Source organism: Pseudophryne corroboree, chromosome 8 (assembly GCF_028390025.1).
Source record: "Pseudophryne corroboree isolate aPseCor3 chromosome 8, aPseCor3.hap2, whole genome shotgun sequence".
Taxonomy (NCBI): Eukaryota; Metazoa; Chordata; class Amphibia; order Anura; family Myobatrachidae; genus Pseudophryne; species Pseudophryne corroboree.
In genome coordinates, this window is record NC_086451.1 from 399,513,704 (window position 1) to 399,540,553 (window position 26,850).

General features: G+C 47.3%; 1 protein-coding gene across 1 annotated transcript in view; it reads right to left on the minus strand.

The window, feature by feature from the left end:
* Nucleotides 1-3,278: 3,278 nt before the first annotated feature.
* LOC134949287 (cytochrome P450 2C8-like) overlaps nucleotides 3,279-26,850 on the minus strand; it is an 88,071-nt gene continuing 64,499 nt past the window's right edge. Inside the window, exon 9 of the mRNA XM_063937786.1 lies at nucleotides 3,279-3,465. Coding sequence (XP_063793856.1) covers nucleotides 3,284-3,465 — 182 coding nt within the window. The 3' untranslated portion in view covers nucleotides 3,279-3,283. The remainder of the gene's footprint in view (nucleotides 3,466-26,850) is intronic.

The following is a 26,850-nucleotide window of genomic DNA, read 5'->3' on the forward strand; positions in this document are numbered from 1 at the left end:
TGAGCGATTCCATCTTGAACTTGAATTTTTTTATGTATGTGTTCAAGGATTTCAAATTTAAAATGGGTCTCACCGAACCGTCCGGTTTCGGTACCACAAACAATGTGGAATAGTAACCCCGTCCTTGTTGAAGTAGGGGCACCTTGACTATCACCTGCTGGGAATACAGCTTGTGAATTGCCTCTAGCACAGCCTCCCTGCCTGAGGGAGTTGTCGGCAAGGCAGATTTGAGGAAACGGCGGGGGGGAGACGCCTCGAATTCCAGCTTGTACCCCTGAGATACTACTTGAAGGATCCAGGGATCCACCCGTGAGCGAGCCCACTGATCGCTGAAATTTTTGAGGCGGCCCCCCACCGTACCTGGCTACGCCTGTGGAGCCCCCGCGTCATGCGGTGGACTCAGAGGAAGCGGGGGAAGAATTTTGATTCTGGGAACTGGCTGACTGGTGCAGCTTTTTCCCTCTTCTCTCGTCTCTGTGCAGAAAGGAAGCGCCTTTGACCCGCTTGCTTTTCTGAAGCCGAAAGGACTGTACCTGATAATACAGTGCTTTCTTAGGCTGTGAGGAAACCTGAGGTAAAAATGTTTCTTCCCAGCTGTTGCTGTGGATACGAGGTCCCAGAGACCATCCCCAAACAATTCCTCACCCTTATAAGGCTCTATGTGCCTTTTAAAGTCAGCATCACCTGACCAGTGTCGGGTCTCTAATATCCTCCTGACAGAATGGACATTGCATTAATTCTGGATGCCAGCCGGCAAAATATCCCTCTGTGCATCCCTCAAATATAAGACGACGTCTTTAATATACTCTTATGTTCGCAAAATAGTATCCCTGTTTGACAGGGTCACAGACCACGCTGCAGCAGCACTATCTGCAGGTCTCAGTCTAGTACCTGAGTGTGTAAATACAGACTTCAGGATAGCCTCCTGCTTTTTATCAACAGGTACCTTCAAAGTGGCCGTATCCTAAGACGGCAGTGCCACCTTTTTTGACAAACGTGTGAGCGCCTTATCCACCTTAGGGGATATCTCCCAGCGTAACTTATCCTCTGGCGGGAAAGGGTACGCCATCAGTAACTTTTTAGAAATTACCAGTTTCTTATCGGGGGAACCCATGCTTTTTCACACTTCATTCACTCATTTGATGGGGGAACAAAACACTGCCTGCTTTTTCTCCCCAAACATAAAACCATTTTTTAGTGGTACTTGGGTTAATGTCAGAAATGTGTAACACATTTTTTATTGCCGGGATCATGTAATGGATGTTCCTAGTGGATTGTGTATATGTCTCAACCTCGTCGACACTGGAGTCAGACTCCGTGTCGACATCTGTGTCTGCCATCTGAGGGAGCGGGCGTTTTTGAGCCCCTGATGGCCTTTGAGACGCCTGGGCAGGCGCGGGCTGAGAAGCCGGCTGTCCCACAGCTGTTACGTCATCCAGCCTTTTATGTAAGGAGTTGACACTGTCGGTTTATACCTTCCACCTATCCATCCACTCTGGTGTCGGCCCCACAGGGGGCGACATCACATTTATCGGCATCTGCTCTGCAACCACATAAGCCTCCTCATCAAACGTGTCGACACAGCCGTACCGGCACACCGCACACACACAGGGAATGCTCTGACTGATGACAGGACCCCACACAGCCCTTTGGGGAGACAGAGAGAGAGTATGCCAGCACACACCAGAGCGCTATATAATTTAGGGATTAACACTATATTGAGTGAATTTTTCCCAATAGCTGCTTGTATATACAATATTGCGCCTAAATTTAGTGCCCCCCCTCTCTTTTTAACCCTTTGAGCCTGCAAACTACAGGGGAGAGCCTGGGGAGCTGTCTTCCAGCTGCACTGTGAAGAGAAAATGGTGCCAGTGTGCTGAGGGAGATAGCTCCGCCCCTTTTTCGCTGACTTTTCTCCCGCTTTTTTATGGATTCTGGCAGGGGTATTTATCACATATATAGCCTCTGGGGCTATATATTGTGATATATTTGCCAGCCAAGGTGTTTTTATTGCTCCTCAGGGCGCCCCCCCCCCCCAGCGCCCTGCACCCTCAGTGACCGGAGTGTGAGGTGTGTATGAGGAGCAATGGCGCACAGCTGCAGTGCTGTGCGCTACCTTGGTGAAGACTGATGTCTTCTGCCGCCGATTTTCCGGACCTCTTCTTGCTTCTGGCTCTGTAAGGGGGACGGCGGCGCGGCTCCGGGAACGAACACCAAGGCAAGTTCCATGCGGTCGATCCCTCTGGAGCTAATGGTGTCCAGTAGCCTAAGAAGCCCAAGCTAGCTGCAAGCAGGTAGGTTCGCTTCTTCTCCCCTTAGTCCCTCGATGCAGTGAGCCTGTTGCCAGCAGGTCTCACTGTAAAATAAAAAACCTAAAATAAACTTTCTTTCTAGGAGCTCAGGAGAGCCCCTAGTGTGCATCCAGCTCGGCCGGGCACAGAAATCTAACTGAGGTCTGGAGGAGGGTCATAGTGGGAGGAGCCAGTGCACACCAGATAGTACCTAATCTTTCTTTTATAGTGCCCAGTCTCCTGCGGAGCCCGTCTATTCCCCATGGTCCTTACGGAGTTCCCAGCATCCACTAGGACGTCAGAGAAAAGCACTTTTTATAAAATATTAAAATATTTTATTTAAAAAATATATATCATGGGGCTGTTTTATACCTCCCCCCACCCCGTATCTATAGGTACCCCATTGGTAATAGAACCCCACAATGGTCTTGATCCTAATAATAGTAGCCCCATACCACATTAGTTGAAAAACAAAACAAAAACATGTTTTATAGAATCACCCACCCTGTAAAAAAACAACTTTTTTGCACCACCCCCCAACCCTGTGACCATTTTTTTTTTAATTATTCACCCCCCCTCTAGCATCATTTACTTCATATCCCCCCCCCCCCCCCCTCTACTCCCCCTCCCGGAGCATGCTCTCAAGCATGCTCTCAAGAGTGCCAGCCACACTGCATTTTGGGGCATGATTCTGGCAGTGAAGTCAGTGGTCAGAGACCGCTGTGTTACTGCATGGTCTGGGGCATAAGTGGGGGCAGTAGGGGCTCCGGACAGCAGGGGTAGCACACATGTGATGCGATGTGACGCGACCTGGCCCGGTAAGTGGTTAAGGGAGTGGTCATGTTAAAAACACAGAAAGTGGGTACCTAGAAATACATTATTAAACCACTGTAACTTCCCCATAACACTTCCCTTTCAATAAAAAAAAAAAAAAATGCTGTTAAATATATATTTAATTTATTAATCAAAGATTTAAAAATCCCCCAAATACATCATCTTGAGGTGACAAAGAGCTGATATGTCCTGGGAACACCCCCATTTTTCTTCGGTTCTGGTGTAATATCAATGTCGTTACAAGCTGTGTTCGATCTTAGATTAAACTTTTGCAATAAGGTTGTCAGGAAAATAAATATTTCCATTCGGGCCAGACCCTCCCCGAGGCAGCTCCTTTTTCCTATAAATAAGAACAAATAATGAGATTAGAATACCCAGTAGCAAGTCCTATTACTTTACTTCCACTTGCTTGAACCTTAAAATTACCATGCACATATACTACAGAATGTTAAAGCAGCAATTTGCAACTATAGTACAACCTTTGATAAGATGTTTGTGTTGACAGCACTATGGGAGTTTTAGAAAGGTTTGAGAATAGGTTTTTCTGGCACTGTCAATGTTGAGCTGGAATTGAACAGTGCCATGGGATTCTTTCTAATTCGCCACCGATACATGTGTTTTGGCGAATTTGCAGGGTTTTTTTACCATTTTTTGGTGCAATTCTCGCCCATGCCGATTCGACTAAAAAAAAAAGTGAAACTGCAGGGGTGAAAATGAATTAAAAAATGGGCCCGCATTTGAATACCGTGTGTCGAATTAGTGCCGACTTAACTGAATACCCCCCATGGGCAGAGAACAAAGCATTATAATATTTTATCTGGTTTTGATGTAAAATGTTTATTTCTATGATTGCTAGGAGGTGCTAAAATCCTAGAAAAATATCTGAAGTCTAATATACCCCTTTTACATTGCACTAAAAACTAGAGATGAGCGGGTTCGGTTCCTCGGAAACCGAACCCGCCCGAACTTCAGTTTTCTCTAACGTCCTAGTGGATGCTGGGGACTCCGTCAGGACCATGGGGAATAGCGGGCTCCGCAGGAGACAGGGCACATCTAAAAAGCTTTTTAGGTCACATGGTGTGTACTGGCTCCTCCCCCTATGACCCTCCTCCAAGCCTCAGTTAGGTTTTTGTGCCCGTCCGAGAAGGGTGCAAACTGGATGGCTCTCTTAAGGAGCTGTTTAGTAAAGTTTTTTTTTAGGTTTCTAATCAGTGATTCCTGCTGGCGACAGGATCACTGCAACGAGGGACTTAGGGGAGAGACTTGCAACTCACCTGCGTGCAGGAGGATTGAAGTTTTAGGCTACTGGACACTGAGCTCCAGAGGGAGTCGGAACACAGGTCAGCCTGGGGTTCGTCCCGGAGCCGCGCCGCCGATCCCCCTTACAGACGCTGAAGAAAGACGGCGGAACGGAGGTCCGGAAACAGGCGGCAGAAGACTTCACAGTCTTCAGAGAGGTAGCGCACAGCACTGCAGCTGTGCGCCATTGTTGCTACACGGCTCACTGACACGGTCACGGAGGGTGCAGGGCGCTGCTGGGGGCGCCCTGGGCAGCAATATAAATACCTATTTGGCAAATAAATACATCACATATAGCCATTAAGGCTATATGTATGTATTTAACCCAGGCCAGTTTTCCTAATAACCGGGAGAAAAGCCCGCCGTGAAAGGGGCGGAGCTTATTCTCCTCAGCACTCAGCGCCATTTTCCTGACCAGCTCCGCTGGTGAGGAAGGCTCCCACTCTCCCCTGCACTACAGAAACAGGGTTAAAGAGAAGGGGGGCATAAATTGGCGATATAATTATATATTAAGAGCCCATATATAGAAACAACACCTTCTAGGGTTGTTATATACATTATGGCGCTTTTGGTGTGTGCTGGCAAACTCTCCCTCTGTCTCCCCAAAGGGCTAGTGGGTCCTGTCCTCTATCAGAGCATTCCCTGTATGTGTGTGCTGTAGGTCGGTACGTGTGTGTCGACATGTATGAGGAAAATGTTGGTGAGGAGACGGAGAAAATTGCCTGTAATGGTGATGTCACTCTCTAGGGAGTCGACACCAGAATGGATGGCTTACTTATGGAATTACGTGATAATGTCAACACGCTGCAAGCCGGTTGACGACATGAGACAGCCGGCGGACAAATTAGTATCGGTCCAGGCGTCTCAGACACCGTCAGGGGCTTGTAAAAACGCCCATTTACCTCAGTCGGTCGACAGACACTGACACGGACACTGACCCCAGTGTCGACGGTGAAGAAACAAACGTATTTTTCCTTTAGGGCCACAAGTTACATGTTAAGGGCAATGAAGGAGGTGTTACGTTTTTCTGATACCACAAGTACCACAAATAAGGGTATTTTGTAGGGTGGGAATAAACTACTTGTAGTTTTGCCTGAATCAGATAAATTAAATGAAGTGTGTGATGATACGTGGGGTTCCTCCGACAGAAAGTTATGGGCGGTATACCCTTTTTCCCGCCAGTAGTAAGGGCGAGTTGGAAAACACACCTTAGGGTGGACAAGGCGCTCACACGCATATAAAAAACATGGCGTTACCGTTTCCAGATACGGCCGCCCTCAAGGAGCCAGCTGATAGGAAGCTGAAAAATATCATAACAGTATATACACACATACTGGTGTTATACTACGACCAGCAATCGCCTCAGCCTGGATGTGCAGCGCTGAGGGGGCTTGGTCGGATTTCCTGACTGAAAATTTTGATACCCTTGACAGGGACAGGATTTTATTGTCTATAGAGCATTTTAGGGATGCATTTCTATATATGTGTGATGCGCAGAGGCATATTTGCATTCTGGCATCAAAGAGTAAATGTGATGTACATATCTGCCAGACGAAGACACGACAGTGGTCAGGTGAGGCAGATTCCAGACGGCATATGGAAGTATTGCCGTATAAAGGGGCGGTCCATTGGACCTGGTGGCCATGGCAACAGCTGAAAAATCCACCTTTTGTTACCCCGAGTCACATATTGGCAGAAAAGGACACAGTCTTTTCAGTCTCAGTCCTTTCGTCCCCATACGGGCAGGCGGGCGAAGGCCAGTCATATCTGCCCAGGGGGAGAGGAAAGGGAAGAAGACTGCAGCAAGCAGCTCATTCCCAGGAACAGAAGCTCCTCACGGCTTCTGCCAAGTCCGCAGCATAACGCTGGGGCCGTACAAGCGGACTCAGGTGCGGTAGGGGGTCATCTCAAGAGTTTCAGCAACACTCGCAAGGGAACTCCGGGATCCTACATGTAATATCCCAGGTGTACATTGGAAATTCGAGACGTCTCCCCCTCACACAATTCACAGGCTGTATTCCCAGCAGGTGATAATCAAAGTACCCTTCTTACAACAAGGAAGGGGGTAGTATTCCACACTATATTGTGGTACTGAAGCCAACCGGCTCGGTGAGATCTGAAATATTTGAACACTTACATACAAGCATTCAAATCAAGATGGAGTCACTCGGAGCAGTGATAGCGAACCAGGAAGAAGGGGACGATATGATGTCACTGGATATCAGGGACGTTTACCTACAGGTCCAAATTTGCCCTTCTCACCAAGGGTACTTCAGGTTCCTGGTACAGAACTGTCACTATCAGTTCAGACGCTGCCGTTTGGATGGTCCACGGCGCCCCGGGTCTTTACCAAGGTAATGGCCGGAATGATGATTTTTCTTAAAAGAAACATGGACGCTTTCCTGATAAGGGCAAGGTCCAGAGAACAGTTGGAGGTCGGAGTAGCACTATCTTAAGTAGTTCTACGACAGCACGAGTGGATTCTAAATATTCCAAAATCGCAGCTTTTTCCGACGACACGTCTACTGTTCCTAGGGAAGATTCTGGACACAGTCCAGAAAAACGTGTTTCTCCCAGTGGAGAAAACCAGGGAGTTATCCGAGCTAATCGGGATCCTCCTAAAACCAGGAAAAGTGTCAGTGCATCATTGCACAAGAGTCCTGGTAAAAATGGTGGCTTATTACGAAGCAATTCCATTCGGCAGATTTCCCGCAAGAACTCTTCAGTGGGATCTGCTGGACAAATGGTCCGGATCGCATCCTCAGATGCATCAGCGGATAACCCTATATCCAAGGAAAAGGGTGTCTCTCCTGTGGTGATTACAGAGTGCTCATCTTCTAGAGGGCCGCAGATTCGGCATTCAGGATTGGATGCCGGTGACCACGGAGGCCAGCCTGAGAGGCTGGGGAACAGTCACACAGGGAAAAAATTTCCAGGGAAGTGTGATTAAGTCTGGAGAATTCTCTCCGCATAAATAAGCTTAGAGCAAATTTATAATGCTCTAAACTTAGCTAGACCTCTGCTTCAAGGTCAGCCGGTATTGATCCAGTGGGATAACATCACGGCAGTCGCCCACGTAAACAGAAGGGCGGCACAAGAAGCAGGAGGGCAGTGAAAACTGCAAGGATTTTTCGCTAGGCGGAAAATCATGTGATAGCACTGTCAGCAGTGTTCTTTCCGGGAGTGGACGACTGGGAAGCAGACTTCCTCAGCAGGCATGACCTCCACCCGGGAGAGTGGAAACTTCATAGGGAAGTTTTTCAACATGATTGTGGACCGTTGGCAAAGACCAAAGGTGGACATGATGGCGTCCCGCCCGAACAAAAACGGGACAGGTATTCCGCCAGGTCATGAGACCTTCAGGCGATAGCTGCGGATGTTCTGGTAACACCGTGGGTGTACCAGTCTGTGTATGTGTTCCCTCCTCTGTTTCTCATAACCAGGGTATTGAGAATTATAAGACATAGAGGAGTATGAACTATACTAGTGGCTCCGGATTGGCCAAGAGGGACTTGGTACCCGGAACTTCAAGAAATGCTCACAGAGGACTAAGGGCCTGGGGAGCTAAGAAGGGACTTGATTCAGCAAGTACCATGTCTATTCCAGGACTTACCGCGGCTGCGTTTGACGGCACGGCGGTTGAATGCCGGATCCTGAGGGGAAAAGGCATTCCATAAGAGGTCATACCTACCCTGGTCAAAGCCAGGAAGGAGGTGACCGCACAACGTCATCACCACATGTGGTGAAAATATGTTGCGTGGGTGAGGCCAGGAAGGCTCCACGACGGAAATTCAACTAGGTCGATTTCTACACTTCCTGAAAACAGGAGTGTTTTGGACCTCAAATTGGGGTTCATTAACATTTAAATTTCGGCCCTGTAGATTTTCTTCCAGAAAGAATTGACTTCAGTTCCTGAAGTCCAGATTGTAAAGGATGTATTGCATATACAGCTTTTTTGTGCCCCTAGGGGCACCGTGAGATCTCAACATAGTGTTGGGATTTCTTAAAATCATAGTGGTTTGAACCGCTCAAATCTGTGGATTTGAAATATCTCACATGGAAAGTGACCATGCTGTTGACAAATATCTCACATGGGAAGTGACCATGTTGTTAGCCCTGGCCTCGGCCAGGCGATTGTCAGAATGGGCGGCTTTGTCTTACAAAAGCCCATATTAAAATTTTCCATTTGAACAGGACAGAACTGGGACTCGTCTCCAGTTTCTTCATGAAGGGGTGTCAGCGTTTTCACCTGAAACAACCTCTTGTGGTGCCTGCGGCTACTAGGGACTTGGAGGACTCCAAGTTACTAGACGTGGTCAGGGCCCTAAAAATATATATATATATATATAGTTAGGACGGCTGGAGTCAGAAAGTCTGACTTGCTGTTTATACTGTATACACCCAACAAGCTGGGTGCTCATGCTTCTAAGCAGTCTATTGCACGCTGGATTTGTAGTACAATTCAGCTTGCACATTCTGTGGCAGGCCTGCCACAGACGAAATATGTAGATGCCCATTCCACAAGGAAGGTGGGCTCATCCTGGGCGGCTGCCCGAGGAGTCTCGGCATTACAACTTTGCCGAGCAGCTACGTGGTCAGGGGAGAACACGTTTGTAAAATTTTACAAATTTTGATACTCTGGCTAAGGAGGACCTGGAGTTCTCTCATTCGGTGCTGCAGAGTCATCCGCACTCTCCCGCCCGTTTGGGAGCTTTGGTATAATCCCCATGGTCCTGACGGAGTCCCCAGCATCCACTAGGACGTTAGAGAAAATAAGAATTTACTTACCGATAATTCTATTTCTCGTAGTCCGTAGTGGATGCTGGGCGCCCATCCCAAGTGCGGATTGTCTGCAATGCTTGTACATAGTTATTGTTACAAAAATCGGGTTATTACTATTGTTGTGAGCCATCTTTTCGGAGGCTACTTCGTTTTGTTATCATACTGTTAACTGGGTTCAGATCACAAGTTGTACGGTGTGATTGGTGTGGCTGGTATGAGTCTTACCCGGGATTCAAGATCCTTCCTTATTGTGTACGCTCGTCCGGGCACAGTACCTAACTGAGGCTTGGAGGAGGGTCATAGGGGGAGGAGCCAGTACACACCATGTGACCTAAAAAGCTTTTTAGATGTGCCCTGTCTCCTGCGGAGCCCGCTATTCCCCATGGTCCTGACGGAGTCCCCAGCATCCACTACGGACTACGAGAAATAGAATTATCGGTAAGTAAATTCTTATTTTTTTTACACGGGTCCGAGCGACTCGGATCTTCCCGCCTTGCTCGGTTAACCCGAGCGCGCCCGAACGTCATCATCCCGCTGTCGGATTCTCGCGAGGCTCGGATTCTATCGTGAGACTCGGATTCTATATAAGGAGCCGCGCGTCGCCGCCATTTTCACACGTGCATTGAGATTGATAGGGAGAGGAAGTGGCTGGCGTCCTCTCCGTTTATAGAGAGTGAGACTACTAGAGTAGAGAGAGACACAGTATTATTTACTTTAGTAATTTTGGGGAGCATTAGGAGGAGTACTACTACTTGCTGAAGTGATAGTGTGACTGTATATCTGACTTGTGGGGGAGACAGTGGGGAGCAGTTAGAGTCTGAGAGCAGGAGTACATATTTTAACGTACAGTGCACACTTTTGCTGGCACTCTGCTGCCAGAGTGCCACACTGCCATTGTGACCACACTGACCACCAGTATATATTGTCTTTGTCTGCTTAGGAGTACTACTTGCAAGTTGCTGATAGTGTGACCAGTGACCTGACCACCAGTTTAATTAATCACCACCAGTTTAATATATATATATATATATATATATAATTGTATATAATATATATATAATTGTATATGTATACCACCTACCCGTGGTTTTTTTTTTCTCTTTCTTCTTGATACATACTACTATAGTAGCTTACTGTAGCAGTCTGCGGTGCTGCTGAGCTGACAGTGTCCAGCAGGTCCGTCATCAGTCATTACATAATAAATATATATACCTGTCCGGCTGCAGTACTAGTGATATTATATATATATATATATTAATTTCATCTCATTATCATCCAGTCTACAATATATTAGCAGCAGACACAGTACGGTAGTCCACGGCTGTAGCTACCTCTGTGTCGGCAGTCGCTGGTCCATCCATAATTGTATTAGGGATGAGCGGGTTCGGTTCCTCGGAATCCGAACCCGCCCGAACTTCATGTTTTTTTACACGGGGCCGAGCAACTCGGATCTTCCCGCCTTGTTCGGTTAACCCGAGCGCGCCCGAACGTCATCATCCCGCTGTCGGATTCTCGCGAGGCTCGGATTCTATCGCGAGACTCGGATTCTATATAAGGAGCCGCGCGTCGCCGCCATTTTCACACGTGCATTGAGATTCATAGGGAGAGGACGTGGCTGGCGTCCTCTCCGTTTATAGAGAAGAGAGTGAGACAGTAGAGAGAGACACAGTAGTAATTTTGGGGAGCATTAGGAGGAGTACTAGTTACTTGCTGAAGTGATAGATAGTGTGACTGTATATTATCTGACTTGTGGGGGAGACACTGACAGTGGGGAGCAGTTAGAGTCTGAGAGCAGGACTCAGGAGTACATATAACGTACAGTGCACACTTTTGCTGCCAGAGTGCCACACTGCCATTGTGACCACACTGACCACCAGTATAATATATATTGTGATTGTCTGCTTAGGAGTACTACTTGCAAGTTGCTGATAGTGTGACCAGTGACCTGACCACCAGTCACCACCAGTTTAATATATATATATATATATAATTGTATATAATATATATATAATATTGTTTACCACCTACCCGTGGTTTATTTTTTCTTTCTTTCTTCTTTATACATACTACTATAGTAGCTTACTGTAGCAGTCTGCGGTGCTGCTGAGCTGACTGTGTCCAGCAGGTCCGTCATCAGTCATTACATAATAAATATATATACCTGTCCGGCTGCAGTACTAGTGATATTATATATATATATATTGATTTCATCTCATTATCATCCAGTCTATATTAGCAGCAGACACAGTACGGTAGTCCACGGCTGTAGCTACCTCTGTGTCGGCAGTCGCTGGTCCATCCATAATTGTATACCACCTACCCGTGGTTTTTTTTTTCTTTCTTCTTTATACATACTACTATAGTAGCTTACTGTAGCAGTCTGCGGTGCTGCTGAGCTGACAGTGTCCAGCAGGTCCGTCATCAGTCATTACATAATAAATATATATACCTGTCCGGCAGCAGTACTAGTGATATTATATATATATATATTGATTTCATCTCATTATCATCCAGTCTATATTAGCAGAAGACACAGTACGGTAGTCCACGGCTGTAGCTACCTCTGTGTCGGCAGTCGCTGGTCCATCCATAATTGTATACCACCTACCCGTGTTTTTTTTTTTTCTTTCTTCTTCTTTATACATACTACTATAGTAGCTTACTGTAGCAGTCTGCGGTGCTGCTGAGCTGACAGTGTCCAGCAGGTCTGTCATCAGTCATTACATAATAAATATATATACCTGTCCGGCTGCAGTACTAGTGATATTATATATATATATATATATATATATTGATTTCATCTCATTATCATCCAGTCTATATTAGCAGCAGACACAGTACGGTAGTCCACGGCTGTAGCTACCTCTGTGTCGGCAGTCGCTGGTCCATCCATAATTGTATACCACCTACCCGTGTTTTTTTCTTTCTTTTTTTCTTCTTCTTTATACATACTACTATAGTAGCTTACTGTAGCAGTCTGCGGTGCTGCTGAGCTGACAGTGTCCAGCAGGTCCGTCATCAGTCATTACATAATAAATATATATACCTGTCCGGCTGCAGTACTAGTGATATTATATATATATATATATTGATTTCATCTCATTATCATCCAGTCTATATTAGCAGCAGACACAGTACGGTAGTCCACGGCTGTAGCTACCTCTGTGTCGGCAGTCGCTCGTCCATCCATAAGTATACTAGTATCCATCCATCTCCATTGTTTACCTGAGGTGCCTTTTAGTTGTGCCTATTAAAATATGGAGAACAAAAATGTTAAGGTTCCAAAATTAGGGAAAGATCAAGATCCACTTCCACCTCGTGCTGAAGCTGCTGCCACTAGTCATGGCCGAGACGATGAAATGCCAGCAACGTCGTCTGCCAAGGCCGATGCCCAATGTCATAGTACAGAGCATGTAAAATCCAAAACACCAAATATCAGTAAAAAAAGGACTCCAAAATCTAAAATAAAATTGTCGGAGGAGAAGCGTAAACTTGCCAATATGCCATTTACCACACGGAGTGGCAAGGAACGGCTGAGGCCCTGGCCTATGTTCATGGCTAGTGGTTCAGCTTCACATGAGGATGGAAGCACTCAGCCTCTCGCTAGAAAACTGAAAAGACTCAAGCTGGCAAAAGCACCGCAAAGAACTGTGCGTTCTTCCAAATCCCAAAACCACAAGGAGAGTCCAATTGTGTCGGTTGCGATGCCTGACCTTCCCAACACTGGACATGAAGAGCATGCGCCTTCCGCCATTTGCACGCCCCCTGCAAGTGCTGGAAGGAGCACCCGCAGTCCAGTTCCTGATAGTCAGATTGAAGATGTCAGTGTTGAAGTACACCAGGATGAGGAGGATATGGGTGTTGCTGGCGCTGGGGAGGAAATTGACAAGGAGGATTCTGATGGTGAGGTGGTTTGTTTAAGTCAGGCACCCGGGGAGACACCTGTTGTCCGTGGGAGGAATAGGGCCGTTGACATGCCTGGTGAAAATACCAAAAAAATCAGCTCTTCGGTGTGGAAGTATTTCACCAGAAATGCGGACAACATTTGTCAAGCCGTGTGTTGCCTTTGTCAAGCTGTAATAAGTAGGGGTAAGGACGTTAACCACCTCGGAACATCCTCCCTTATACGTCACCTGCAGCGCATTCATAATAAGTCAGTGACAAGTTCAAAAACTTTGGGCGACAGCGGAAGCAGTCCACTGACCAGTAAATCCCTTCCTCTTGTAACCAAGCTCACGCAAACCACCCCACCAACTCCCTCAGTGTCAATTTCCTCCTTCCCCAGGAATGCCAATAGTCCTGCATGCCATGTCACTGGCAATTCTGACGAGTCCTCTCCTGCCTGGGATTCCTCCGATGCATCCTTGCGTGTAACGCCTACTGCTGCTGGCGCTGCTGTTGTTGCTGCTGGGAGTCGATGGTCATCCCAGAGGGGAAGTCGTAAGCCCACTTTTACTACTTCCACCAAGCAATTGACTGTCCAACAGTCCTTTGCGAGGAAGATGAAATATCACAGCAGTCATCCTGTTGCAAAGCGGATAACTGAGGCCTTGACAACTATGTTGGTGTTAGACGTGCGTCCGGTATCCGCCGTTAGTTCACAGGGAACTAGACAATTTCTTGAGGCAGTGTGCCCCCGTTACCAAATACCATCTAGGTTCCACTTCTCTAGGCAGGCGATACCAAGAATGTACACGGACGTCAGAAAAAGACTCACCAGTGTCCTAAAAAATGCAGTTGTACCCAATGTCCACTTAACCACGGACATGTGGACAAGTGGAGCAGGGCAGGGTCAGGACTATATGACTGTGACAGCCCACTGGGTAGATGTATGGACTCCCGCCGCAAGAACAGCAGCGGCGGCACCAGTAGCAGCATCTCGCAAATGCCAACTCTTTCCTAGGCAGGCTACGCTTTGTATCACCGGTTTCCAGAATACGCACACAGCTGAAAACCTCTTACGGCAACTGAGGAAGATCATCGCGGAATGGCTTACCCCAATTGGACTCTCCTGTGGATTTGTAGCATCGGACAACGCCAGCAATATTGTGTGTGCATTAAATATGGGCAAATTCCAGCACGTCCCATGTTTTGCACATACCTTGAATTTGGTGGTGCAGAATTTTTTTAAAAACGACAGGGGCGTGCAAGAGATGCTGTCGGTGGCCAGAAGAATTGCGGGACACTTTCGGCGTACAGGCACCACGTACAGAAGACTGGAGCACCACCAAAAACGCCTGAACCTGCCCTGCCATCATCTGAAGCAAGAAGTGGTAACGAGGTGGAATTCAACCCTCTATATGCTTCAGAGGTTGGAGGAGCAGCAAAAGGCCATTCAAGCCTATACAATTGAGCACGATATAGGAGGTGGAATGTACCTGTCTCAAGCGCAGTGGAGAATGATTTCAACGTTGTGCAAGGTTCTGCAACCTTTTGAACTTGCCACACGTGAAGTCAGTTCAGACACTGCCAGCCTGAGTCAGGTCATTCCCCTCATCAGGCTTTTGCAGAAGAAGCTGGAGGCATTGAAGGAGGAGCTAAAAGGGAGCGATTCCGCTAGGCATGTGGGACTTGTGGATGGAGCCCTTAATTCGCTTAACAAGGATTCACGGGTGGTCAATCTGTTGAAATCAGAGCACTACATTTTGGCCACCGTGCTCGATCCTAGATTTAAAAACTTCCTTGGATCTCTCTTTCCGGCAGACACAAGTCTGCTGGGGTTCAAAGACCTGCTGGTGACAAAATTGTCAAGTCAAGCGGAACGCGACCTGTCAACATCTCCTCCTTCACATTCTCCCGCAACTGGGGGTGCGAGGAAAAGGCTCAGAATTCCGAGCCCACCCGCTGGCAGTGATGCAGGGCAGTCTGGAGCGACTGCTGATGCTGACATCTGGTCCGGACTGAAGGACCTGCCAACGATTACGGACATGTCGTCTACTGTCACTGCATATGATTCTCTCACCATTGAAAGAATGGTGGAGGATTATATGAGTGACCGCATCCAAGTAGGCACGTCAGACAGTCCGTACTTATACTGGCAGGAAAAAGAGGCAATTTGGAGGCCCTTGCACAAACTGGCTTTATTCTACCTAAGTTGCCCTCCCACAAGTGTGTACTCCGAAAGAGTGTTTAGTGCCGCCGCTCACCTTGTCAGCAATCTGCGTACGAGGTTACTTCCTGAAAATGTGGAGAAGATGATGTTCATTAAAATGAATTATAATCAATTCCTCCGTGGAGACATTGACCAGCAGCAATTGCCTCCACAAAGTACACAGGGAGCTGAGATGGTGGATTCCAGTGGGGACGAATTGATAATCTGTGAGGAGCGGGATGTACACGGTGATATATCGGAGGATGATGATGAGGTGGACATCTTGCCTCTGTAGAGCCAGTTTGTGCAAGGAGAGATTAATTGCTTCTTTTTCGGTGGGGGTCCAAACCAACCCGTCATTTCAGTCACAGTCGTGTGGCAGACCCTGTCACTGAAATGATGGGTTGGTTAAAGTGTGCATGTCCTGTTTATACAACATAAGGGTGGGTGGGAGGGCCCAAGGACAATTCCATCTTGCACCTCTTTTTTCTTTCATTTTTATTTGCGTCATGTGCTGTTTGGGGAGTGTTTTTTGGAAGGGCCATCCTGCGTGACACTGCAGTGCCACTCCTAGATGGGCCAGGTGTTTGTGTCGGCCACTAGGGTCGCTTAGCTTACTCACACAGCTACCTCATTGCGCCTCTTTTTTTCTTCTTTGCGTCATGTGCTGTTTGGGGAGTGTTTTTTAGAAGGGCCATCCTGCGTGACACTGCAGTGCCACTCCTAGATGGGCCAGGTGTTTGTGTCGGCCACTAGGGTCGCTTAGCTTACTCACACAGCTACCTCATTGCGCCTCTTTTTTTCTTCTTTGCGTCATGTGCTGTTTGGGGAGTGTTTTTTAGAAGGGCCATCCTGCGTGACACTACAGTGCCACTCCTAGATGGGCCAGGTGTTTGTGTCGGCCACTAGGGTCGCTTATCTTACTCACACAGCTACCTCATTGCGCCTCTTTTTTTCTTCTTTGCGTCATGTGCTGTTTGGGGAGTGTTTTTTGGAAGGGCCATCCTGCGTGACACTGCAGTGCCACTCCTAGATGGGCCAGGTGTTTGTGTCGGCCACTAGGGTCGCTTAGCTTACTCACACAGCTACCTCATTGCGCCTCTTTTTTTCTTCTTTGCGTCATGTGCTGTTTGGGGAGTGTTTTTTGGAAGGGCCATCCTGCGTGACACTGCAGTGCCACTCCTAGATGGGCCAGGTGTTTGTGTCGGCCACTAGGGTCGCTTATCTTACTCACACAGCTACCTCATTGCGCCTCTTTTTTTCTTCTTTGCGTCATGTGCTGTTTGGGGAGTGTTTTTTGGAAGGGCCATCCTGCGTGACACTGCAGTGCCACTCCTAGATGGGCCAGGTGTTTGTGTCGGCCACTAGGGTCGCTTATCTTACTCACACAGCTACCTCATTGCGCCTCTTTTTTTCTTCTTTGCGTCATGTGCTGTTTGGGGAGTGTTTTTTGGAAGGGCCATCCTGCGTGACACTGCAGTGCCACTCCTAGATGGGCCAGGTGTTTGTGTCGGCCACTAGGGTCGCTTATCTTACTCACACAGCTACCTCATTGCGCCTCTTTTTTTCTTCTTTGCGTCATGTGCTGTTTGGGGAGTGTTTTTTGGAAGGGCCATCCTGCGTGACACTGCAGTGCCACTCCTAGATGGGCCAGGTGTTTGTGTCGGCCACTAGGGTCGCTTATCTTACTCACACAGCTACCTCATTGCGCCTCTTTTTTTCTTCTTTGCGTCATGTGCTGTTTGGGGAGTGTTTTTTGGAAGGGCCATCCTGCGTGACACTGCAGTGCCACTCCTAGATGGGCCAGGTGTTTGTGTCGGCCACTAGGGTCGCTTATCTTACTCACAGCTACCTCATTGCGCCTCTTTTTTTCTTCTTTGCGTCATGTGCTGTTTGGGGAGTGTTTTTTGGAAGGGCCATCCTGCGTGACACTGCAGTGCCACTCCTAGATGGGCCAGGTGTTTGTGTCGGCCACTAGGGTCGCTTAGCTTACTCACACAGCTACCTCATTGCGCCTCTTTTTTTCTTCTTTGCGTCATGTGCTGTTTGGGGAGTGTTTTTTGGAAGGGCCATCCTGCGTGACACTGCAGTGCCACTCCTAGATGGGCCAGGTGTTTGTGTCGGCCACTAGGGTCGCTTAGCTTACTCACACAGCTACCTCATTGCGCCTCTTTTTTTCTTCTTTGCGTCATGTGCTGTTTGGGGAGTGTTTTTTGGAAGGGCCATCCTGCGTGACACTGCAGTGCCACTCCTAGATGGGCCAGGTGTTTGTGTCGGCCACTAGGGTCGCTTATCTTACTCACACAGCTACCTCATTGTGCCTCTTTTTTTCTTCTTTGCGTCATGTGCTGTTTGGGGAGTGTTTTTTGGAAGGGCCATCCTGCGTGACACTGCAGTGCCACTCCTAGATGGGCCAGGTGTTTGTGTCGGCCACTAGGGTCGCTTAGCTTACTCACACAGCTACCTCATTGCGCCTCTTTTTTTCTTCTTTGCGTCATGTGCTGTTTGGGGAGTGTTTTTTGGAAGGGCCATCCTGCGTGACACTGCAGTGCCACTCCTAGATGGGCCAGGTGTTTGTGTCGGCCACTAGGGTCGCTTATCTTACTCACACAGCTACCTCATTGCGCCTCTTTTTTTCTTCTTTGCGTCATGTGCTGTTTGGGGAGTGTTTTTTGGAAGGGCCATCCTGCGTGACACTGCAGTGCCACTCCTAGATGGGCCAGGTGTTTGTGTCGGCCACTAGGGTCGCTTATCTTACTCACACAGCTACCTCATTGCGCCTCTTTTTTTCTTCTTTGCGTCATGTGCTGTTTGGGGAGTGTTTTTTGGAAGGGCCATCCTGCGTGACACTGCAGTGCCACTCCTAGATGGGCCAGGTGTTTGTGTCGGCCACTAGGGTCGCTTATCTTACTCACACAGCTACCTCATTGCGCCTCTTTTTTTCTTCTTTGCGTCATGTGCTGTTTGGGGAGTGTTTTTTGGAAGGGCCATCCTGCGTGACACTGCAGTGCCACTCCTAGATGGGCCAGGTGTTTGTGTCGGCCACTAGGGTCGCTTATCTTACTCACACAGCTACCTCATTGCGCCTCTTTTTTTCTTCTTTGCGTCATGTGCTGTTTGGGGAGTGTTTTTTGGAAGGGCCATCCTGCGTGACACTGCAGTGCCACTCCTAGATGGGCCAGGTGTTTGTGTCGGCCACTAGGGTCGCTTATCTTACTCACACAGCTACCTCATTGCGCCTCTTTTTTTCTTCTTTGCGTCATGTGCTGTTTGGGGAGTGTTTTTTGGAAGGGCCATCCTGCGTGACACTGCAGTGCCACTCCTAGATGGGCCAGGTGTTTGTGTCGGCCACTAGGGTCGCTTAGCTTACTCACACAGCTACCTCATTGCGCCTCTTTTTTTCTTCTTTGCGTCATGTGCTGTTTGGGGAGTGTTTTTTGGAAGGGCCATCCTGCGTGACACTGCAGTGCCACTCCTAGATGGGCCAGGTGTTTGTGTCGGCCACTAGGGTCGCTTATCTTACTCACACAGCTACCTCATTGCGCCTCTTTTTTTCTTCTTTGCGTCATGTGCTGTTTGGGGAGTGTTTTTTGGATGGGCCATCCTGCGTGACACTGCAGTGCCACTCCTAGATGGGCCAGGTGTTTGTGTCGGCCACTAGGGTCGCTTATCTTACTCACACAGCTACCTCATTGCGCCTCTTTTTTTCTTCTTTGCGTCATGTGCTGTTTGGGGAGTGTTTTTTGGAAGGGCCATCCTGCGTGACACTGCAGTGCCACTCCTAGATGGGCCAGGTGTTTGTGTCGGCCACTAGGGTCGCTTATCTTACTCACACAGCTACCTCATTGCGCCTCTTTTTTTCTTCTTTGCGTCATGTGCTGTTTGGGGAGTGTTTTTTGGAAGGGCCATCCTGCGTGACACTGCAGTGCCACTCCTAGATGGGCCAGGTGTTTGTGTCGGCCACTAGGGTCGCTTAGCTTAGTCATCCAGCGACCTCGGTGCAAATTTTAGGACTAAAAATAATATTGTGAGGTGTGAGGTATTAAGAATAGACTGAAAATGAGTGGAAATTATGGTTTTTGAGGTTAATAATACTTTGGGATCAAAATGACCCCCAAATTCTATGATTTAAGCTGTTTTTTAGGGTTTTTTGAAAAAAACACCCGAATCCAAAACACACCCGAATCCGACAAAAAAAATTCGGTGAGGTTTTGCCAAAACGCGGTCGAACCCAAAACACGGCCGCGGACCCGAACCCAAAACCAAAACACAAAACCCGAAAAATTGCAAGTGCACATCCCTAAATTGTATACCACCTTCCCGTGGTTTTTTTTTTCTCTTTCTTCTTGATACATACTACTATAGTAGCTTACTGTAGCAGTCTGCGGTGCTGCTGAGCTGACAGTGTCCAGCAGGTCCGTCATCAGTCATTACATAATATAAATATATATATACCTGTCTGGCTGCAGTACTAGTGATATTATATATATATATATATATATATATATATATATATATTAATTTCATCTCATTATCATCCAGTCTATATTAGCAGCAGACACAGTACGGTAGTCCACGGCTGTGGCTACCTCTGTGTCGGCAGTCGCTGGTCCATCCATAATTGTATACCACCTACCCGTGGTTTTTTTTTTCTCTTTCTTCTTGATTCATACAACTACTATTGTAGCTTACTGTAGCAGTCTGCGGTGCTGCTGAGCTGACAGTGTCCAGCAGGTCCGTCATCAGTCATTACATAATATAAATATATATACCTGTCCGGCTGCAGTACTAGTGATATTATATATACATATATATTAATTTCATCTCATTATCATCCAGTCTATATCAGCAGCAGACACAGTACGTTAGTCCACGGCTGTAGCTACCTCTGTGTCGGCAGTCGCTGGTCCATCCATAATTGTATACCACCTACCCGTGGTTTTTTTTTTTTCTCTTTCTTCTTGATTCATACTACTATAGTAGCTTACTGTAGCAGTCTGCGGTGCTGCTGAGCTGACAGTGTCCAGCAGGTCCGTCATCAGTCATTACATAATATAAATATATATACCTGTCCGGCTGCAGTACTAGTGATATTATATATATATATATATATATTAATTTCATCTCATTATCATCCAGTCTATATTAGCAGCAGACACAGTACGATAGTCCACGGCTGTAGCTACCTCTGTGTTGGCAGTCGCTGGTCCATCCATAATTGTATACCACCTACCCGTGGTTTTTTTTTTCTCTTTCTTCTTGATACATACAACTACTATAGTAGCTTACTGTAGCAGTCTGCGGTGCTGCTGAGCTGACAGTGTCCAGCAGGTCCGTCATCAGTCATTACATAATATAAATATATATACCTGTCCGGCTGCAGTACTAGTGATATTATATATATATATATATTAACTTCATCTCATTATCATCCAGTCTATATTAGCAGCAGACACAGTACGGTAGTCCACGGCTGTAGCTACCTCTGTGTCGGCAGTCGCTGGTCCATCCATAATTGTATACCACCTACCCGTAGTTTTTTTTTTTCTCTTTCTTCTTGATACATACAACTACTATAGTAGCTTACTGTAGCAGTCTGCGGTGCTGCTGAGCTGACAGTGTCCAGTAGGTCCGTCATCAGTCATTACATAATATAAATATATATACCTGTCCGGCTGCAGTACTAGTGATATTATATATATATATACATATTAATTTCATCTCATTATCATCCAGTCTATATTAGCAGCAGACACAGTACGGTAGTCCACGGCTGTAGCTACCTCTGTGTCGGCAGTCGCTGGTCCATCCATAATTGTATACCACCTACCCGTGGTTTTTTTTTTCTCTTTCTTCTTGATACATACAACTACTATAGTAGCTTACTGTAGCAGTCTGCGGTGCTGCTGAGCTGACAGTGTCCAGCAGGTCCGTCATCAGTCATTACATAATATAAATATATATACCTGTCCGGCTGCAGTACTAGTGATATTATATATACATATATATTAATTTCATCTCATTATCATCCAGTCTATATTAGCAGCAGACACAGTACGGTAGTCCACGGCTGTAGCTACCTCTGTGTCGGCAGTCGCTGGTCCATCCATAATTGTATACCACCTACCCGTGGTTTTTTTTTTTCTCTTTCTTCTTGATACATACTACTATAGTAGCTTACTGTAGCAGTCTGCGGTGCTGCTGAGCTGACAGTGTCCAGCAGGTCCGTCATCAGTCATTACATAATATAAATATATATACCTGTCCGGCTGCAGTACTAGTGATATTATATATATATATATATATTAATTTCATCTCATTATCATCCAGTCTATATTAGCAGCAGACACAGTACGGTAGTCCACGGCTGTAGCTACCTCTGTGTCGGCAGTCGCTGGTCCATCCATAATTGTATACCACCTACCCGTGGTTTTTTTTTTTCTCTTTCTTCTTGATACATACAACTACTATAGTAGCTTACTGTAGCAGTCTGCGGTGCTGCTGAGCTGACAGTGTCCAGCAGGTCCGTCATCAGTCATTACATAATATAAATATATATACCTGTCCGGCTGCAGTACTAGTGATATTATATATATATATATATATATTAATTTCATCTCATTATCATCCAGTCTATATTAGCAGCAGACACAGTACGGTAGTCCACGGCTGTAGCTACCTCTGTGTCGGCAGTCGCTGGTCCATCCATAATTGTATACCACCTACCCGTGGTTTTTTTTTTTCTCTTTCTTCTTGATACATACAACTACTATAGAAGCTTACTGTAGCAGTCTGCGGTGCTGCTGAGCTGACAGTGTCCAGCAGGTCCGTCATCAGTCATTACATAATATAAATATATATACCTGTCTGGCTGCAGTACTAGTGATATTATATATACATATATATTAATTTCATCTCATTATCATCCAGTCTATATTAGCAGCAGACACAGTACGGTAGTCCACGGCTGTAGCTACCTCTGTGTCGGCAGTCGCTGGTCCATCCATAATTGTATACCACCTACCCGTGTTTTTTTTTTTCTCTTTCTTCTTGATACATACTACTATAGTAGCTTACTGTAGCAGTCTGCGGTGCTGCTGAGCTGACAGTGTCCAGCAGGTCCGTCATCAGTCATTACATAATATAAATATATATACCTGTCCGGCTGCAGTACTAGTGATATTATATATATATATATATATATATTAATTTCATCTCATTATCATCCAGTCTATATTAGCAGCAGACACAGTACGGTAGTCCACGGCTGTAGCTACCTCTGTGTCGGCAGTCGCTCGTCCATCCATAAGTATACTAGTATCCATCCATCTCCATTGTTTACCTGAGGTGCCTTTTAGTTGTGCCTATTAAAATATGGAGAACAAAAATGTTGAGGTTCCAAAATTAGGGAAAGATCAAGATCCACTTCCACCTCGTGCTGAAGCTGCTGCCACTAGTCATGGCCGAGACGATGAAATGCCAGCAACGTCGTCTGCCAAGGCCGATGCCCAATGTCATAATACAGAGCATGTAAAATCCAAAACACCAAATATCAATTAAAAAAGGACTCCAAAATCTAAAATAAAATTGTCGGAGGAGAAGCGTAAACTTGCCAATATGCCATTTACCACACGGAGTGGCAAGGAACGGCTGAGGCCCTGGCCTATGTTCATGGCTAGTGGTTCAGCTTCACATGAGGATGGAAGCACTCAGCCTCTCGCTAGAAAAATGAAAAGACTCAAGCTGGCAAAAGCACCGCAAAGAACTGTGCGTTCTTCGAAATCCCAAATCCACAAGGAGAGTCCAATTGTGTCAGTTGCGATGCCTGACCTTCCCAACACTGGACGTGAAGAGCATGCGCTTTCCACCATTTGCACGCCCCCTGCAAGTGCTGGAAGGAGCACCCGCAGTCCAGTTCCTGATAGTCAGATTGAAGATGTCAGTGTTGAAGTACACCAGGATGAGGAGGATATGGGTGTTGCTGGCGCTGGGGAGGAAATTGACAAGGAGGATTCTGATGGTGAGGTGGTTTGTTTAAGTCAGGCACCCGGGGAGACACCTGTTGTCCGTGGGAGGAATAGGGCCGTTGACATGCCTGGTGAAAATACCAAAAAAATCAGCTCTTCGGTGTGGAAGTATTTTAACAGAAATGCGGACAACATTTGTCAAGCCGTGTGTTGCCTTTGTCAAGCTGTAATAAGTAGGGGTAAGGACGTTAACCACCTCGGAACATCCTCCCTTATACGTCACCTGCAGCGCATTCATAATAAGTCAGTGACAAGTTCAAAAACTTTGGGCGACAGCGGAAGCAGTCCACTGACCAGTAAATCCCTTCCTCTTGTAACCAAGCTCACGCAAACCACCCCACCAACTCCCTCAGTGTCAATTTCCTCCTTCCCCAGGAATGCCAATAGTCCTGCAGGCCATGTCACTGGCAATTCTGACGAGTCCTCTCCTGCCTGGGATTCCTCCGATGCATCCTTGCGTGTAACGCCTACTGCTGCTGGCGCTGCTGTTGTTGCTGCTGGGAGTCGATGGTCATCCCAGAGGGGAAATCGTAAGCCCACTTTTACTACTTCCACCAAGCAATTGACTGTCCAACAGTCCTTTGCGAGGAAGATGAAATATCACAGCAGTCATCCTGTTGCAAAGCGGATTACTGAGGCCTTGACAACTATGTTGGTGTTAGACGTGCGTCCGGTGTCCGCCGTTAGTTCACAGGGAACTAGACAATTTCTTGAGGTAGTGTGCCCCCGTTACCAAATACCATCTAGGTTCCACTTCTCTAGGCAGGCGATACCGAGAATGTACACGGACGTCAGAAAAAGACTCACCAGTGTCCTAAAAAATGCAGTTGTACCCAATGTCCACTTAACCACGGACATGTGGACAAGTGGAGCAGGGCAGGGTCAGGACTATATGACTGTGACAGCCCACTGGGTAGATGTATGGACTCCCGCCGCAAGAACAGCAGCGGCGGCACCAGTAGCAGCATCTCGCAAACGCCAACTCTTTCCTAGGCAGGCTACGCTTTGTATCACCGGTTTCCAGAATACGCACACAGCTGAAAACCTCTTACGGCAACTGAGGAAGATCATCGCGGAATGGCTTACCCCAATTGGACTCTCCTGTGGATTTGTGGCATCGGACAACGCCAGCAATATTGTGTGTGCATTAAATATGGGCAAATTCCAGCACGTCCCATGTTTTGCACATACCTTGAATTTGGTGGTGCAGAATTTTTTTAAAAACGACAGGGGCGTGCAAGAGATGCTGTCGGTGGCCAGAAGAATTGCGGGACACTTTCGGCGTACAGGCACCACGTACAGAAGACTGGAGCACCACCAAAAACGCCTGAACCTGCCCTGCCATCATCTGAAGCAAGAAGTGGTAACGAGGTGGAATTCAACCCTCTATATGCTTCAGAGGTTGGAGGAGCAGCAAAAGGCCATTCAAGCCTATACAATTGAGCACGATATAGGAGGTGGAATGTACCTGTCTCAAGCGCAGTGGAGAATGATTTCAACGTTGTGCAAGGTTCTGCAACCTTTTGAACTTGCCACACGTGAAGTCAGTTCAGACACTGCCAGCCTGAGTCAGGTCATTCCCCTCATCAGGCTTTTGCAGAAGAAGCTGGAGGCATTGAAGGAGGAGCTAAAAGGGAGCGATTCCGCTAGGCATGTGGGACTTGTGGATGGAGCCCTTAATTCGCTTAACAAGGATTCACGGGTGGTCAATCTGTTGAAATCAGAGCACTACATTTTGGCCACCGTGCTCGATCCTAGATTTAAAACCTACCTTGGATCTCTCTTTCCGGCAGACACAAGTCTGCTGGGGTTCAAAGACCTGCTGGTGACAAAATTGTCAAGTCAAGCGGAACGCGACCTGTCAACATCTCCTCCTTCACATTCTCCCGCAACTGGGGGTGCGAGGAAAAGGCTCAGAATTCCGAGCCCACCCGCTGGCGGTGATGCAGGGCAGTCTGGAGCGACTGCTGATGCTGACATCTGGTCCGGACTGAAGGAACTGACAACGATTACGGACATGTCGTCTACTGTCACTGCATATGATTCTCTCACCATTGAAAGAATGGTGGAGGATTATATGAGTGACCGCATCCAAGTAGGCACGTCAGACAGTCCGTACTTATACTGGCAGGAAAAAGAGGCAATTTGGAGGCCCTTGCACAAACTGGCTTTATTCTACCTAAGTTGCCCTCCCACAAGTGTGTACTCCGAAAGAGTGTTTAGTGCCGCCGCTCACCTTGTCAGCAATCGGCGTACGAGGTTACTTCCAGAAAATGTGGAGAAGATGATGTTCATTAAAATGAATTATAATCAATTCCTCCGTGGAGACATTGACCAGCAGCAATTGCCTCCACAAAGTACACAGGGAGCTGAGATGGTGGATTCCAGTGGGGACGAATTGATAATCTGTGAAGAGCGGGATGTACACGGTGATATATCGGAGGATGATGATGAGGTGGACATCTTGCCTCTGTAGAGCCAGTTTGTGCAAGGAGAGATTAATTGCTTCTTTTTCGGTGGGGGTCCAAACCAACCTGTCATTTCAGTCACAGTCGTGTGGCAGACCCTGTCACTGAAATGATGGGTTGGTTAAAGTGTGCATGTCCTGTTTATACAACATAAGGGTGGGTGGGAGGGCCCAAGGACAATTCCATCTTGCACCTCTTTTTTCTTTCATTTTTATTTGCGTCATGTGCTGTTTGGGGAGTGTTTTTTGGAAGGGCCATCCTGCGTGACACTGCAGTGCCACTCCTAGATGGGCCAGGTGTTTGTGTCGGCCACTAGGGTCGCTTAGCTTACTCACACAGCTACCTCATTGCGCCTCTTTTTTTCTTCTTTGCGTCATGTGCTGTTTGGGGAGTGTTTTTTGGAAGGGCCATCCTGCGTGACACTGCAGTGCCACTCCTAGATGGGCCAGGTGTTTGTGTCGGCCACTAAGATCGCTTATCTTACTCACACAGCTACCTCATTGCGCCTCTTTTTTTCTTCTTTGCGTCATGTGCTGTTTGGGGAGTGTTTTTTGGAAGGGCCATCCTGCGTGACACTGCAGTGTCACTCCTAGATGGGCCAGGTGTTTGTGTCGGCCACTAGGGTCGCTTAGCTTACTCACACAGCTACCTCATTGCGCCTCTTTTTTTCTTCTTTGCGTCATGTGCTGTTTGGGGAGTGTTTTTTGGAAGGGCCATCCTGCGTGACACTGCAGTGCCACTCCTAGATGGGCCAGGTGTTTGTGTCGGCCACTAGGGTCGCTTAGCTTACTCACACAGCTACCTCATTGCGCCTCTTTTTTTCTTCTTTGCGTCATGTGCTGTTTGGGGAGTGTTTTTTGGAAGGGCCATCCTGCGTGACACTGCAGTACCACTCCTAGATGGGCCAGGTGTTTGTGTCGGCCACTAGGGTCGCTTATCTTACTCACACAGCTACCTCATTGCGCCTCTTTTTTTCTTCTTTGCGTCATGGGCTGTTTGGGGAGTGTTTTTTGGAAGGGCCATCCTGCGTGACACTGCAGTGCCACTCCTAGATGGGC